This window comes from Garra rufa, chromosome 25, assembly GCF_049309525.1.
Source record: "Garra rufa chromosome 25, GarRuf1.0, whole genome shotgun sequence".
Taxonomy (NCBI): domain Eukaryota; kingdom Metazoa; phylum Chordata; class Actinopteri; order Cypriniformes; family Cyprinidae; genus Garra; species Garra rufa.
In genome coordinates this window covers 5,166,588-5,180,330 of record NC_133385.1, presented here as the reverse complement: position 1 = coordinate 5,180,330, position 13,743 = coordinate 5,166,588, and the positions used below count along the sequence as shown (strand labels likewise).

Sequence of the window (13,743 nt, the reverse complement as noted above, 5' to 3'; positions counted from 1 at the left end):
ACACAATTTCAAGAAAACAATCAGAATTCAAATAAGAAAAAAATCTGAATTCTAGGATTTAAACTCATAATTGTGTAAAAAAGTGAGAATTGTGAGATTTACACACAGAATTTAAGAAAACAATCAGGATTCCAATAAGAAAAAAAAAAAGAAAACTGAGGATATAAACTCAGAATTGTGGAAAGTAAGTGAGAATTATGAGATATAAATGTGGAATTTCAAGAAAACAATCAGAATTCCAAGAAAAATTAATCCAGTATATAAAGACATTATTTGTGAGAAAAACTGAGAATTGTGAGATATAAACTCAGAATTGAAAACTCAGAATTGAAAAAAAAAAAAAATCAGGATTCCATTATTTATATTCCTGGATATAAAACTCAGAAAAAGACTTAAACTCAGAAGATATAAAGAAATATCTTAGATATAAACAAAATTTAAAGAAAAAAAAAGTAAAAACAAAACAGAAATCCAGGATAGAAACTTGTTGTGAGATTGTGAAATTTAAACTCTGAATTTGAGAAAATGTATCAAAATTATGAGACATAAAACAGAATTTCAGAAAAAAACAAAAACAAAAAAAAAACAGAATTTCATGTGGAAAAAAATATATGGGGAAAATTCAGAGAGGGAAAAATGGAATTCCAGGATATAAACTCAGAATTGTGAGACTTGTACTGATATAAACACAGAATTTCAAGAAAAAAGTTAGAATTTCATATTAAAAAAAAAACTAATAATTGTGAGAATTATGAGATTTAAAGCAATTTTTTTCTTCTCAATTCTGTCTTTCCCCCCTGAAATTCCGTGTTTATATCTCAAAATTTTGACACTTTTCCCACAAAATTCTGAGATATAAACAAGGAATATCATGGAAAAAGACAGAATTCCAAGGAAAAAAATAGCAGATATAAATGTGGAATTTCAGGAAAAAAGAAAGAAATACGAATTATCCGGAATTCCTGGATATAAACTCTGGAATTGAGACTTAAACTCTGAATTTTAAGGAAAAAACTGTGGGGAAATTCAGAGGCGGGAAAAAAGGGAATTCCAGGATATAAACTCAGAATTTTGAAACTTAAACTGTTTCAAAATTTTGAGGAAAAAGTGTCAGAACTGTGAGACATAAATGCGTAATTTCAAGAAAAAAAAAGTCACAATTCTGAGGGGAAAAAAATGAATTCCAGGACAGAAAGTCATAATTGTGAGGAAAATTGTGAAAGAAAGTTATAATTGAGATATAAATGCAGAATTCTGAAAAAAAGTCAAAATTGCTAGATATAGAATTACAATGAAGAAAAATCTGAATTGTGATGTTTATATGAAGAAAAGTGTGAATTGTGAGATAAAAAGTCACAGTTACCTGTTTATTTTTGTATTCCATGGCAAAAACAGACTTTCATAGCTGAACATTTTAGTATTGCCTTTAAAACAAACCTTTACACATACAAACAAATATAGACCATCTGATATTATAAAGATATCCTGTTACAGTTGTGACTTTATTTACAACTTGAATATACACATAAACAGCCTTAACTGTTAAAATCTCTCTGTATATTTCTCAGTAAACAACCTAAGCTAGAATTTCCCAGTATATGTACATTAAAACACCTGAAAAGAGTCCAAACCTGACAAACGACCAGTAAAGACATGCTTGGCCAAGTGAGAACATTCATTTACATGACAAATCTCATGCCCGGAAGGTTTCATGCCCCCAAAGTGAGGCTAATATTTCATGAAGCCGAGTGTTCCCCATGTTTTATTTAGTGCAACATTCATTTATTGTCTGGAAACTGATATATTTTGCCTACGGCGTTCAGCTCGCTCTCGGCTTTGTCCCTGGCAGCAGGTGTCTGGTTTACTTTGGCACGAGGGTCGTGTCGTCTGGGCCAAAATAAATCCAGCGCCGGGCTCAAGTAGACGCTTATCGGAGGAAATGCCTCGCTGGACTCATTGTGCCACAGTCCCTAAAGAGATTTACTGCGTTTTCCATGTTCCCACTGTTTCCTAATGGACAATTGATCTATATGAGCAATACAGGACCAGAGGTTTTGAAGCATGACATGCGACGACGTGAATATATTTGCAATTTAACAATAAAAGTGCTTTTTGTTAAATATTTCTACACAATACAATTTCCAGAATTGTTTTCATTGTTTTTGAAAGACGTGTCTTCTGCTCAACAAGGCCACATTTATTTGTTTAAAAATACAGTAAAAACAGTAAAAGGCACAAAAAAATAATATCAATTTAAAATTGCTGTTTTCTATGTGGATACATATTAAAATGTAATTTATTCCTGTGATCAAACTGAATTTTCAGCACTATTACTCCAGTCTTCAAGAAACATTTCTGATTATTATCAATGTTGAAAACAGTTGTGCGGCTTCATATTTTTGTGGAAATCATGATTGATTTTATTTTTCAGAATTCTTTAATGAATAGAAAGTTCAAAATCATTTATTTTAAATATTTACAAAAAAAAAAAGCTTCTTTGCTTTCACTTTTGATTAATTTAATGTATCTTTGCTAAATAAAAGTACTGATTTTGGTTAAAAACAATGAATGTTTCTCGAGCAGCAAATCAGCATATTAGAATGATTTCTGACAGATCATGTGACACTGAAGACTGGAGTAAAATTTTGCTGAAAAATATCTGACATCCAGGATATAAACTCAGAATTGTGAGGAAAGTGAGAATTGTGAGATGTGGAATTTCAAGGAAAAAAAGTCTGAATTCAAGGGGAAAAAAATTCCAGATTCCAGGATATAAACTCAGAATTCTGAGGAAAAAGAGTCAGAATTGTGAGATATAAACATGGAATTTCAGAAAAAAAAGTCGGAATCCTGAAGAAAAAAAAATAAAAAAATAAATAGAATTCCAGGATATAAAGTCAGAATTGTGATGAAAAAGTGAGAATTGTGTGACATAAACACAGAATTTCAGGAAAAAAGTCGGAATTACGAAAAAAAAAAAAAAATAGAATTCCAGGATATAAACTCAGAATTGTGAGGAAAAGAGTCAGAATTGTGAGACATAAATGCGGAAAAAAGAAGAAGTCAGAATTCCAGGGGAGAAAAAAAAAAATCCAGATTCCAAATACACTCAGAATTCTGAGAAAAAAAAAAAAAAGGTCAAAATTGTAAGATATAAATGCGGAATAAAAAAAAAAGTCAGAATTCCGAGAAAACTAAAAATTCTAAGACTTAAGAAAAAGATCTAAGATATAAGCACGGAATTTCAGGAAAAAAGTCAGAATTCCAGAGGGAAAAAACCTAGATTCCATATAAAATTAGAATTCTGGAAAAAAAAGGAGTCAAAATTGTAAGATATAAATGCGGAATTTCTGAAAAAAATGTCAGAATTCCGAGAAAACAAAAAAATCAGAGATTTAAACTCAGAATTCAGAGAAAAGGAGAGAGAAATGTGAGATATAAACAGAATTTCAGGAAATAAAGTCAGAATTCCAAGAAAAAAACATTTATTCCAGGATATAAACTGGTGTTTATAATTGTTAGGAAAAAGTAAGAACTGTGAGATTTAAACTCAGAATTTTGCCTTGTGAGATGTAAATGTGAAAAAAATGATCCAGATTCTAGGATAAAAACTCTGAGAAAGAGTCAAAATTGTGAGACATAAACACGGAACTCAGAATTGTGAGGAAAAAGTGTGAATTGTGAGATTTAAACTCAGAATCATTAGAAAAAGAGTGACATTTGTTCTCTTTAAACAGAATTTCAGGAAAAAAGTCCGAATTCTGTGAAAAAGATCATGTGACACTGAAGGCTGGAGTAATGATGCTGAAAATTCAGCTTTGATCACAGAAATAAATTATATTTGGACATATGAATTGTAGTAATATTACAGCCTTTACTGTATTTTCTATCAAATAAATGCAGCTTTAGAGAGCATAGATTTTATTTAAATAATAAAAAGTCTTAATTATTCCAAACGTCTGGCCAGTACTGTATATATCTGTATAACTTTTAGTACATATATCTATTCCTCAGCAAAAAAGATTGAATCTCTGAGCTCCAAAGTTTCAGTAGAGATCTCAACAATGTCTCCAAATGCGCTCAGAAGTTGAACGAACGAAACAGAACTCCTTTCCGTCTCCTGAGCAATAATAGTGTTTTATCTCATCTGGAGCTCAATCAGCATCCAGTTGTGGGAGTCTCACCAAAGTGCCATCAATAAAACCACACTCCCACGTTTCACGTCTCGGCCGGAGCCGTCCTGCTGGATTTGGGCGAATGATCGAACTCTTTCCAGGTGCCTGTGCTACACGTGGGGCTGCGGTTGGCAATTTTGGTGAGCAGCGTGGTTCTCCGTAAGCTGCTGTCCGAATCCTCCTTCCGGAAGCTCTGCTGGATCTTGTGGCAGCAGGGGAAACAGTGGGCGAAATCCTGCAGGAGGTGTCCACTAAAAACCATGTAGATCCACGGGTTACAGCAGCTGTTCAGACTGGCCAGCAGCGCAGACAGAGTGACGGCCGTGTTCTCTGAATCTAGAAACACACACAAACGCATGCACAATAGCTGTAAATGATTGAAATGCACACACCAGTGTTAATTCTTTGCCAAGCAACATAGCAACTGTGATTAATATAGAATGTAACATTTTATCAACAGCTTAGAACATCCATCATCCAATCAGAATCTGCAGTCACTGTATCGGCCAATCAGCATCCAGGACCAGAGGTGTGTTTATGGTTTATAAACTATAAGAATATGTAGTTTAAAGATATAGAAATGGGTTTTAGTAATCTTAATCTAAATTGTTATTGTGGTGTTGCCAGATATTAGTAACAATATGCTATATTATTTCTCATTTATATATAATAAACACTTTTTTAAGCAACATGTAGTTAATGTACAGTAGAATGTAACATTTTATCAACAGTGTAAAAACATGCATCATCCAATCAGAATCTGCAGTCACTGTTTCGGCCAATCGGCACCCAGGACCGGAATTTATATAGATATATAGATATATATATATAGATATATATATATAGATAGATAGATAGATAGATAGATAGATAGATAGATAGATAGATAGATAGATAGATAGATAGATAGATAGATAGATAGATAGATAGATAGATAGAGAGAATCAATGTTTAAAAAAAAAATAAACGTTATATTATTTATATATAATTTAATAGTTTTGCCAAGCAACATAGAAATGGTAGTTAATGTATAGTAGAATTTGACATTTTATCAACAGCTTAGAACATCTATCATCCAATCAGAATCTAGAGTCACTGTATCAGCCAATCAGCACCCAGGACCGAAACTATATGTGTAAACAGCTACAGAGTAATTTTTTTAAAAATAAGTTAGGATTAAGTAATCTTTAACCAAGTGTTATGACTACTGTGTTGCCAGATATTAGCAAAACAAATAAACATGCTATATTATTTATATATAATAAACTTTTTTTTTAAGTTTGCAAAGGAACATAGAAATTGTAGTTAATATACAGTAGAATTTGACATTTTATCAACAGCTTAGAACATCTATCATCCAATCAGAATCTAGAGTCACTGTATCAGCCAATCAGCACCCAGGACCGAAACTATATGTGTAAACAGCTACAGAGTAATTTTTTAAAAATGAGTTAGGATTCGATAATCTTTAACCAGGTGTTATGACTACTGTGTTGCCAGATATTAGTAAAACAAATAAACATGCTATATTATTTATATATAATAAACTAAGTTTGCAAAGCAACATAAAAATAGTAGTTAATATACAGTAGAATTTGACATTTTATCAACAGCTTAGAATATCTGTCATCCAATCAGAATCTAGAGTCACTGTATCAGCCAATCAGCACCCAGGACCAAAACTATATGTGTAAACAGCTACAGAGTAATTTTTTTAAAAATAAATTAGGATTAAGTAATCTTTAACCAAGTGTTATGACTACTGTGTTGCCAGATATTAGCAAAACAAATAAACATGCTATATTATTTATATATAATAAACTTTTTTTTTAAGTTTGCAAAGGAACATAGAAATTGTAGTTAATATACAGTAGAATTTGACTTTTTATCAACAGCTTAGAATATCTGTCATCCAATCAGAATCTAGAGTCACTGTATCAGCCAATCAGCACCCAGGACCAAAACTATATGTAGTTTATAAACAATATATGATAATAGTTTGTACATATACAGACAGCAATAGAGACAATGTAAAAAAATAAATAAAAAGGGGTTTTAGTCAACTTTAACCAGGTGTTATGACTACTGTGTTGCCAGATATTAGTAAAACAAATAAACATGATATATTATTTATATATAATAAACTAAGTTTGCAAAGCAACATAGAAATAGTAGTTAATATACAGTAGAATTTGACATTTTATCAACAGCTTAGAATATCTGTCATCCAATCAGAATCTAGAGTCACTGTATCGACCAATCAGCACCCAGAACCGGAACTATATGTAGTTTATAGATGCAGAGACAGCTAAGGAGACAACTTTTTTTAACTTAGGTTTGAGTAATCTTTAACCAGGTGTTATGACTACAGTGTTGCCAGATATTAGTAAAAATAAAAATGCTATATTATTTATATATAATAAACTAATATTTTTTTTTTATCTAGAGTCACTGCATCGGCCAATCAGCACCCAGAACTGGAACTATATGTAGTTTATAGATGTAGAGACAGCTATAGAGACAATTTTTTTTTAAACTTGGGTTTGAGTAATCTTTAACCAGGTGTTATGACTACAGTGTTGCCAGATGTTAGTAAAAAATAAACATGCTATATTATATATATAATATATTTTTTTTAAGTTTGCAAAGCAACATAGCAATGGTAGTTAATATACAGTAGACATTGACATTTTATCAACAGCTTAGAACATCTGTCATCCAATCAGAATCTCGAGTCACTGGTTGGCCAATCAGCATCTAGAACCGGAACTGTGTTTTATTTTTTTTTAAGTAGTTATATAATGTTGTGTCATTTTTTCATCAAAGAGCTCTCTCAGATGTATGTGTGCAAGTCAAATTATCATTATAAAATATAGATTTAAAATAAATGAAAGATAAACACAATTTTCTTTTTTTATTTAATTGGGTTTTAGTCATTTTGGACCAGGTACATATGCATGCTGCGTTGCCAGATATTGGCATAAATAAATATGACTAAACTATTAATTAATTTTCTAGTTTGCCAAGCAACATAGCACTAAGCAATAACATCTTATCAACATTTCACAACCTCAGAACATGCGTCATCAGAATCTACAGCACTGTAGACAGAAAAATATGTTTCATAAAAGCAACAATATTTTATTAGCGAAAGGAGGCAATTAGATCTCCGTATTCATTTATACATTTTATACAAATCATAAAAAAATAGTCAATTTAAGTCATTCTGAACAAGGCATTAAGTCTACTGTGTTGCCAGATACTAGTGTAGCATAATATGACTAGACTAATAATTAATTTGTTTAGATTAAAGTAATTTATCTTGTGAAAATGAGGTGAAATTGGGTTATCTAAATATTCCATATGTTCATGTGGAATTTTAATGGCAGATTTACACATCATAAATCTGCAGCCGATCTGTTTAGACACACTATTCTGGTCTCATGACTTCATTTCTCAAACGATCTTTATAAGCATATCAGAGAGACTATATTTAACACGTTAGCACTTCTTTCCATCCGCAGCCATTTGTTCCGTTTGAAATGTAAACTTCACTAAGCTGCTTGCTTTTAAAGACGTCCTAGAAACATCCTGGGCATCCTAGTGTCTAATAAATCCATTTTATTATGATACAGTACAGTCTACACACTTTAAATAAAGATTTGAGTATAAAAATCATATCATTGGGGGATAATTGCATATTTTAGATGTTGTTACCACATTCATGGCTCATGATTACAATATGTTTTATATTTAAATGTAAATAATTGGAATAAAATAAAAACCTAATTACACAAATTAAAGCATTTTTAGGGTCAGATCAGGTGGAAATAAAATAATCGCACATTTGCACAAAACATACTTTTTGATAAGTAATATGCATTGCTAAGAACTTCATTTGGACAACTTTAAAGGCAGTTTTCTCAATATTTAGATTGTGATTTTTAAATAATTATATCTCTGACAAATATTGTCCTATCCTAACAAAAAATACATCAATGGAAAGCTTTATTCAAATGTATTCAACTTTCAAATGATCTCAATTTAAAAAAACAAACAAAACAAAACTGAACATTAAGACTGGTTTTGTGGACCATGGACACATAATGATGTTAAAGTTATTCATGAAATACACATTACATTTTATTTATATATATATATATATATATATATATATATATATATATATATATATATATATATATCATAATATGTGCTGTCAAGCGATTAAAATTTTTGATCTAATTAATTACACGGTGTGGCGATTAATTAATCTAATTAATCGCATTTAAACATCACAAAAAGCTGTTTTTTTACCATTTATTATTGAATACAAGCCTATAATCAGGGGTGCACATAAGTTTTTTAGCCTGATTCTCATAAGAGTACCTGCAGATTTGGTTTGGTCCTCACACTACACATAGTGTGACCCATTAAATATAAATGAATAATAGTGATAGTAATATATAATTAAAAAAAATAAAAATAAAATAGTAAACAAAATAATAAAGTGTGGTAGTTGTATTATGATTTAAAATTATATTAAACCTAAAAATAAAATGATAGTATTTATTTTTTATGCGGAATTTTCATCATTTTCAAACCTAAATAAGCAAGCTTTTATTTTGGCGGGTTGCCGGCAAGTATGTAATGCAAAAGGTGCGCGGAGTCGCGCACGCCTGTGGCCTTGAGTATGCGCGTTCCTGATTAAAGAACGTTCAGTGATGAGGGTCAGTAAATAAAATGTCACGTATTTGCACTGTGCTTTGAAAACGACAGCGAATGACCTATAATTATGCTTTAATTTTTAAAATAGAAATCCTAGGAAGTATTACAGTTTGTCGTTTTAAAATGGTACTTGTACATTAACAACGAGTAGGTACGCAAATGCGCGCTCTTATTTACACAGCGCATTTTCTTATTTTGGTCGCGCATGCGGGCCACTTATGTGAACCCCTGCCTTTAACTCTTGAGGAAGGGATTCGAAATGCATCCATAAGCCCCTTGTCTTCCAAAACATTAACATGCTTTGAGTTCAGGTGGTATTTTAAACTAGAACTGCTTGTATGATAGGCAAATAATTCCTTGTCACAGAAAACGCAAATGACTTTGGTTTTATGAATGGCTCCACTAGCATCTCTTTTATAGCCTACTTACAATTACCCTTCAGCAAGCCATGTAGTTCTTTGTCCTTTTTGTTTTGTTACTAGCTTGCTGCAGTTCTACAAAGTGTAACATTACAGGTCTATAGGGGGAGGGGCGCGTTAATTGCGTTAAAAAATATTAACGCGTTATTTTTTCCGGTGATTGATTAATCTAATTAACGCGTTAAATTCCCAGCCCTAATATATAAAAATCAAGTGTTACCAGGCATTTAATGCATAAAACAAAAATATGCATGAAATATATAAATAAAATCTACATTTTTTAACTTTCCAAATGTACATTAATCAGCAATATACAGCATAATCATTTTTGTTAATGATATAAATGTTTAAATTATATGACCCTAATATAAAGTGTTAATCTACATATTTACCACTTAAAATGTATGTTATTTACGCAAAAATGTACATTACAGTTTGAACTCTAAATTAACTTTGTGAATTTACATTAATGTTAATCATTATATAAAGATTATTTATGATAATGATATATTTAAATATGGAAGTTACTACAAAGTTCAGAGTTAAAAATGTAATGTCTATTTATTCCATGTCAATACACTGCAAAAAAATAAAATAAAAAAATAAAAATGCTTTTCTTACTTATATTTTTTGTCTCGTTTCCAGTCAAATAAATATAATAAAATAAAACTTCTTAAGTCAAGAAGGATTTTCTAGATGAGTAAAAACTATTTCTTGTTTTTATAAAATACAAAACACAAAAACAAGCCAAAGTTAAGTGAGTTTTTGCTTAAAACAAGCAAAATAATCTGCCAATGGGGTAAGCAAAAAAAAAAAAATCTTATTTCAAACAGAAATAATTAAAATAATAATACATTTTCTTGACCCATTGGCAGATTATCTTTCTTGTTATTTCATTGATTTAAGAATTTTTAGATATTTCAGCTGGAAACAAGATGAACAATCTAAGTAAGAAAAGCATTTTTTATAGTGTACAAATTATATTTTAAGCATTAAATATCCAGGGTGCACATTTGATACTTAAAATATACCCTGGACGACAAAACCAGTCATAAGGGTCCATTTTTGGAAACTGAGATTTATACTTCGTCTGAACGCTGAATAAATAAGCTCACTATTGATGTATGGTTTGTTAGGATACAATATTGGCCAAGATACAACTATTTAAGCTATCAAATATCTGGAATCCGAGGATGCAAAAAAAATCTAAATATTGAGAAAGTTATCCAAAGGAAGTTCTTAGCAATGCAATTACTACTAATCAAACATTAGTAGTAATCTTTGATATGCACTCTTAAAAATAAAGGTGCTTTAAAATGTTCTTCACAGCGATGCCATAGAGGAACCATTCAGTCAAAGGTTCTTTCAGGAACCATCTCTTTATTACCTTTTCATAATCTGAAGAACCTTTTGTGAAACAAGGTTCTTTATGGAACCATACAGACGAATAGGTTCTTCTATGGCATCGTGAAGCACCTTTATTTTTAAAAGAGTAGGAAATTTACTAAATATCTTTATGGAACACGATCTGATTTTGGCATAAAAGAACAATAAATAACTATGAGCCATACAATGTATTTTTGACTGGTTCTGTGGTCCAGGGTCACATTTAAATGTTAACATTTTATGTAAACAATAAGAATCATAAATCGCTCATTTTCACTCACCATCCCAGCTGAAGTTCTTGTCCCACACCGACCACATCTGCACGATGAAAAACGGCGCCCAGCAGATGATATAGGCCAGAACAATAACGAAAGTCATCTTAACGGTGCGTAACTTCGCTCTGGAGATCGTGGTCACGCTGCTCACCGAGTTCTTCCCGATCAGACCGTTCTTGTGCGCGCCGTCCGTCGGCGTTTTCTTGGTCTTATATCTGATGTTCATCCTAATGCTGTGGCATATGAATCCATAGCAGGTCATTAATATGATCACCGGGATGAGGAAAATCCCAGCTGTGATCCAGGTGATGTAAGCACGGACTCCCCAGGGCTGGATGAAGTGACCCCAGCAGTCGTAAACATCGGAGCCGTTCTGGATCTCACTGAGGGAGAAGATGAAGTACTGAGGGGTGCTGAGGAGCAAACTGCTGATCCACGTACCCGCGATCATGATGTGGGACCTTCGGGTGGACTGCTGCAGGGTCTTGAGAGGGTGGCAGATGGCGATGTAGCGATCTAGAGTCATCATCACCATCATGTAGGTGGACGCGAACATGCCCATCACCTGCAGGTGCTTCACGATCCTGCAGAGAAAGTCCGGACCGTAGAAACGGAAGGTGATTTCCCAGCACAGCTGCGGCAGGACTTGGAAAAACGCGACCACTAGATCGGCCAAGCTCAGGTGTTTGATGAACAGATGCATGCGGGAGGTTTTCTTCTTGGTGTTGTGAATGGCCACCAGGACGCTGCAGTTACCGATTACGGCGACCACGAAGGTGACGCTGAGGACTGCGATCTCGATTTTCGCCACTTCTTCGTCCCGTCCGAACGGGTCGGTGGAGTTGACCGTATGCGATGTGTTGCTCATTGTCAGAACACGTTAAAAATGCGCGTAAACGACGTGCGTAAATGGAAACGCCGGTGTCCCGTTGCGCGCTGCTCCGCTATGAGCTAGAAATGCTGAAGCCTAGTGGTTAAATGTTTGTTTTAGTAACCCAAAGGTTGGAGATTTAAATCTCACGAAGTTTGAATCACAAACCATCTCCATTCTGCTCTTGACCAAGCAGATCTTGCCAAAAAGAGTCTCTAAACAAAACAAGTTGATTTCTAATTATTAGTATCTAATGCCTGTGTAACCTAGAGCTCCAAATGTCTCCCTTCGACTGTTTGTGGCTCTGCTCGGAGCCTTTTAAACCCGCCTCAGATTTCAGTCACGCCGCGTAACGAGCACGGAGCCAAACCCACCGGTGTTCAGAAGCTCAGTCAGTGTTATAGTTTAGAGTAGCTACATACTCTAGGGTCCACCCACCCACTCGGACCCTAGAGTAAACACCCCTCCTAAAGTCTGCTTTTTGTGAAGATCAGCCTTGACACATTCCCATATAGTACAGAAACGTACAGAAATATTCTCACGCTGTACTCTTGTCACGGGTCATCGTTTTTATTTTGAAATAAATTTAAATAAATAAAACGTGTATAATAATACTAATAAAGAATTAAATTGAATTCTGCATTTATTAGATTCAAAGCACAGCAAAAACAGTCACATTTTAACAGTATTGTTACTATTTAAAAAAACTGCTCTTTATTTGAATATATTTTAAAATGTAATTCATTCCTGTGATTTCAAAGCTGGATTTTCGCATTATTACTCCAGTCACATCTTTCAGAAATCATTCTAATATTTTGATTTGCTGTTTTAAAACATTATTTTTATTATGTTGAAAACAGCCGAGTAGAATTTTCAGAAGAACAGCATTTATCTGAAAAAGAAATCTTTTGTAACGTTATAAATGTCTTTATCATTACTTTTGACCAATTTAAAGCATCCTTGATATAAAGTTTTATAATTACTTTCCCAATTTTTAATATTAATTTAGATAAATGCTGATCTTTGGATATATCTTTTCATCAAAGATTAGAATATTAGAATGATTTCTGAAGGATCATGTGACATTGAAGACTGGAGGAATGATGCTAAAAATTTAGCTTTGATCACAGGAATAAATTGCATTTTAAACCATATTAAAAAGTAAAAACATTTCAAAATTCTACTGTACTTTGGATCAAACAATTGCAGGTTTGGTGAGCAGAAGAGACTAAAAAAAATATTAAAAATCTTACCTTTCAAAAACATTTGATTGGTAGTGTAATTTTCATGACAATTATACACAATATCTTTCCATTTCTCATCATTGCGAAAGACAAAAAAAAAGGATATATTATTTGAATTTATACATACTATACATTGCAAAAAAAAAAATAGAAACATATATGTATAGTTTAAGTTGTCACTTTCATTCTAAAAATAAATGTAAATGTTATTGTTATTGAGAATTATTTACATTAAATTAATAAATTACTGATGTAATTTTCATGCCTATTAAGCACATTTTCTTTTCAATTCTGTAAATGTAAAATGCAACAAAAACTCTATTCAAATAGCCGACTGTTATGCAACAAACAAATATATATATATTATATATATATATATATTTTTTTTTTTTTAAATGCAATGTATCACACCTGAAAATTAAACTGTAAGCACAGTAAAACTAGTTTTGCGATGCACTTACAAAAAAAATCAATTTCCTTTAAATTAAATATGATTCATCAAATCATTTCAGACCAATTTGTGAATCATTGTGAACAATTCATTTCAAATAACCATCTAACCTCACTCATAATGACTTGTGAGGAAGTTTTCCTGAACAAAAGAGCAAAATCCAGCCAATTAAATAGTTTAGAGCTGAGCATAAT

At 32.2% G+C, this 13,743-nt stretch overlaps 1 protein-coding gene across 1 annotated transcript; it reads right to left on the bottom strand.

Annotated features, from left to right (window-relative positions):
- Positions 1 to 4,211: 4,211 nt before the first annotated feature.
- avpr1aa (arginine vasopressin receptor 1Aa) lies at positions 4,212 to 11,854 on the bottom strand. Its single transcript, XM_073831738.1, has 2 exons — positions 10,990 to 11,854; positions 4,212 to 4,511 (listed from the first exon to the last, which is right to left on the bottom strand). Exons 1-2 carry the CDS (start codon positions 11,849 to 11,851, stop codon positions 4,219 to 4,221), a joined length of 1,155 nt encoding a protein of 384 aa, XP_073687839.1. The 5' UTR covers positions 11,852 to 11,854; the 3' UTR covers positions 4,212 to 4,218.
- Between the last annotated feature and the right edge of the window lie 1,889 nt (positions 11,855 to 13,743).

Coding starts and splice junctions, on each gene's coding strand:
- avpr1aa (XM_073831738.1), bottom strand. CDS start 11,851: ATGAGCAACACATCGCATACGGTCAACTCCACCGACCCGTTCGGACGG. Junction 4,512..10,989: donor CAAGAACTTCAGCTGGGATG/GTGAGTGAAAAT, acceptor GTGTGTTTCTAG/ATTCAGAGAACACGGCCGTC.